The 3,905-nt window shown below is 50.1% G+C and overlaps 1 protein-coding gene across 1 annotated transcript in view; it reads left to right on the forward strand.

The window, feature by feature from the left end:
- ANAPC1 (anaphase promoting complex subunit 1) overlaps window positions 1–1,830 on the forward strand; it is a 40,274-nt gene extending 38,444 nt beyond the window's left edge. Inside the window, exons 46-47 of the mRNA XM_035902384.1 lie at window positions 374–508; window positions 1,537–1,830. Coding sequence (XP_035758277.1) covers window positions 374–508; window positions 1,537–1,652 — 251 coding nt within the window. The 3' untranslated portion in view covers window positions 1,653–1,830. The remainder of the gene's footprint in view (window positions 1–373; window positions 509–1,536) is intronic.
- The last annotated feature ends 2,075 nt before the right edge of the window (window positions 1,831–3,905 follow it).

Genomic DNA, 3,905 nt, shown 5'->3' on the forward strand with positions numbered 1-3,905 from the left:
CATTCCAGGCCAGGTTGGCCGGGGCTGTGAGCAACCTGATGTGGTTCAAGGTGTCCCTGCTCCTGCAGGGGGGTTGGGCTGGGTGATCCCTAGGGGTCCCTTCCCATCCAACACATTCTATGATTCTATGATTCTATATTGCACTGAGAGAATTTTCTAGGAGTGAAGGCAAGGGGTGACCACAGCAGAGAAGAGGGTGAGGGGTGGCCACAGCAGAATGAAGGCGGCTCACAAACAAATCCCTAGCCCATCGCTGTGGGGAGTTGGAAACTCTTTTCAGCGAGTTTTTTCTGTGGAAATACTGTTGTTTGGCCTTTCTGTTCCCTCCCGCAAGTGCTCCCTAAATTTCATCAGAGGGTTTTGTGTATTGCAGCTGGAGGGGATGTCTCTCTGCATTCCTACCTAAGTGGGCAGCCCCCAGAGGAATCTCAGCTGAGCATGCTGGCTTGCTTCCTTATTTACCACTCTGTCCCAACACCGGGTCAGCTGGCAGCTGGAGGCTTGGAAGGTAAGACCGGAGTGCAGGACACCGCGCATGGCCACACGCTCCGGGGTTTGGCCTTGCCTACTGAAAGGGGTATGCCCTGGAAATCAGGTGACAGCGTGCATTTCCTCTGAAAGCTTATTGATTTTTATTTGTTAATTGCCTCGAGTCTGGACAGAAAAGGTGGAAACTTTATGCAGGACTAAAGAAGCCAGAATTGGCCTATATAAAAAAAAATATTAGCTTTTTCCTGACCTGGAGCTAATGATGCTCTTGCAGGCAGCAGGACCAGGTAAGACGGGCTGTGACAAGGAAAAGTGTTCTTTTGGTTGGGCTAACCATATCCTGAATGTCCTCAAATCTCTTTCCTCCACGTAACCAGTCAGAGCGATCACCTGCTCTTCCAGGTTTCCAGCGGTAATCGACTTGGGATCCAGGGAAATTTTGGGCCCTTGCACTGGGCAACTTTTCTCCTGGCCTCAGTCAGCCCAACGTGGGGATATGCCAATCCTCCTCTGTTTGCCTAAGGTTTCTCAAGCTGCAGAACAAATGCAGCTGGACTTCAATTTGGGGAACTCTGTGGCTTGCTTAGGGGGGTGACATGAATGTTGCCACCTCGGTGGTGAGGAGAATCTGTTGCCGAAGGCTTTGCAGAGGCCGCAGCCCCCGGCCCAGGAGTGCGGTGCGGGCGACAGCACCCTCAGCCTACAGGCTAACGTGTCTCACCTTGGACGTTTCCGATCAGGTGCCTGGGTACCTGTGCAGGTCAAAAGGCCTTTACGGAAATCCCAGTCTTCCGTGTCTTCTCTACTTGTTACACGCCTCTGTTCTGGGAATTCCCGCCATGTTAATTGAATTTGGGATTTCTTAAAATTCTTCTATAAAACCCTGACTTTTTAATGAGCATTGCAACAAAACGAGTAGCAGCGAGCGCATCTCCAGAGGCCCACCCTGAACCCCGTCTGATTCCCTCCACTATCGAGAGCGCTTCTGTCGCGCCAGCATTGCGCCCAGACGTGCTCATTTTCTTTCTTTCTTTTAATCTCTTTTAGGAAGCACAAACTTCTCTGAGCTGCTTTTGAAGTTCAAGCAGTTGAACATGCCGGTTCGCGCCTTGCTAAGGCTCGCTCCTCTGTTGCTTAGAAATCCACAGTCCATGGTGCTGTAGGTCCGCGGCGTTCCTTCCGCCGGTGGTTACCGAGTGAGGGAGCCGGCTGTGTGGTGTGTCACGCTTTTCAAAACCGTACAGGTAAAACGTACTTGAGTTTGTAACTTCTCAAACTACGTAAACATCAAGCTTGTCCCCCGGATGTGGTGACTATGACCAGGAGTTATTTATAGATTGTTACAATGAATTTAAAAAAAAAAAAAAAAAAATTGTAAAAGTGAACTAATAATAAATTTACTTTTGTAACTAAAGATTGTTTACAAATATGTCTTTTGTGGTGAATTCTGAGAAGCCCTTGGCTGGGAACCGTACGATTGCCTTGCTTTTATAGCTACTTTGCTTGTGATGCATCTTGATCCACTTCCACGAGGCACTGTGGATTTTAGGAGGCACCAAACTTGCTTTTCCTCTTGGGTCTCAGGCTGGAAGGGAGGGCGAGCCGCCCACCATGCCGCTCGCACGGTGCCACGCGTGCTTTTCAAGAGCTGGGATGATCTTTCCGTCTCATTCATGCAATATTATATTTTTTTTTTTGTCTCATAAAGGCTCCTGCATATCTCTTCCATAAGCGTACGCGCTCTGTACGCAGAAAGGGCTCTGCTCGGACTCATCTGCGGCGTGCTCACTACTGCACTGTTTACATCTTTTTTTTTTTTTTTTTTTTTTTTTTTTTTTTTTTCTCAATTTTGTACGATTTTTTTTCTGAAATTAGTCAGTGGCTGCTGAGAAAACCCCTGCCTCCACTATGTTACGTTATGTCTGGGCAAGAACTGAAACTACTGACAGACAATTTAAATAATTGGGCATTCGTTTGTGTTTCCTTCATCTCTGCTACGATGCCTTATGCATTTCCCCAGAGCGCTGAACTCGGAGCGTGGCTGGTTCCATATTTGTTCCAGGCAGGCCAGACACTTAATTTTTCATAAACCAGGTGGAGTTACGCCAATAACAGCAGCCAGGGGTTGAATGATTGCTACTAGAAAAGCAGCCAGAGCCAAGCTCTTGGGCTCTGCTTGTTCTGAAGTTTCAAATTTGATCTTACTCGGTGGGACTTGCACTGATCTCCGTCCCCTTTTCTTCCAAACCCTCAAGCAGGGGAGCCGAAGGACTTTAGGGAAGGGACATACGGATGGAGGAAGACAACTAGAAGTGATTATGAAGAAAGCAAAAGTAGAAAAATCTTACAAACCTTCTAAATGTTATTTAAAAGAACGTATTTGATGTGTAGTAACCAAGGTTCTCAGTGACTTAAGAATTACTGAAGCAAGGATCCGAGTTGCAGCCACCTGGAGGTGACAGTCTCCCACGTCCTGCTGCTGGCTCCGGGTCAGCACAGGGGCTGGAAAAAAGGATGAGCCCGACACACAACACGCTCGTGGGTGGAGCAGCGAGGCGAGGAGGAAATCAGATGTGTCCTGAGGGAAGTTCCTGCCCAGGCTGCGCAGGAGGTGGCTCCGGCCCGGGGGCCAGGGTGTGCAGTCGAGATTTTGCGGTGCTCTCTGACCGCCGGAGCCCGGAGGCATTGGGGTTTGGCCTTTTAAAAAACAAAAAATCACCCCCTCCAGAGCTGCCTTCTTTGTTAGGTGAATTAAATAAACCCGTTGGCAAAGAAGTGTGGAAAACTCCGCTCCTGCCACTGGGAGCCACATGGTCCAGGGGCTGGACTGGTTCATGCTGGGCTCGGTGGTGTGCAGCCCCCCCTCCCTTGGTGCAGCTTGGGGAAGTTGTTTTCTTCCTTCTAAATTGGGGAAATGTGAAGCATTAAGCGCTCACTTCCCAAAACAAATGAAACCCTGCTCTCCACCCTGACTTTTCTGAGGACAAACGGTTTGGGGGTGGGTTTGTTTAGCCTCCTCCAGCCCCAGAGCAAATCCCACGGGTTTATCTCTTATTTTTTTTTGCCCTGTGCATGCTGTGGGTGGAAGAGCAGAGCAGACAGTGCCGATGCTGGATGTTGAGTGAGAAGCTGAGAAACCTGCACTGAAGGTGTGCTGGTGCTTGTCAGTCTCCTGCTGGATAAAAGCGGGGTTTGCCCTGCCTTCAGAGGAGATTTGGACAACAGTCCAGCGCCTGAGGTGCGTGGTCCGGGCTCCAGCACGAGCCTGGCGCTGCCCGGTGGCTGGGCAAGCTGGAAGGTGAGGATGGGTTTGGCCACAGACAAAATGAAAAAGCAAAGCAGGCTCTGAGCGAGCCCCTGCGAGGAGCGGCAAAGCCCGGCTTCCCCGGGGCTGGGGGAGGCACGAGGCGCCCGGG

The sequence above is a fragment of the Egretta garzetta genome, unplaced genomic scaffold, assembly GCF_000687185.1.
Source record: "Egretta garzetta isolate BGI_Z169 unplaced genomic scaffold, ASM68718v1 scaffold819, whole genome shotgun sequence".
Lineage (NCBI taxonomy): Eukaryota > Metazoa > Chordata > Aves > Pelecaniformes > Ardeidae > Egretta > Egretta garzetta.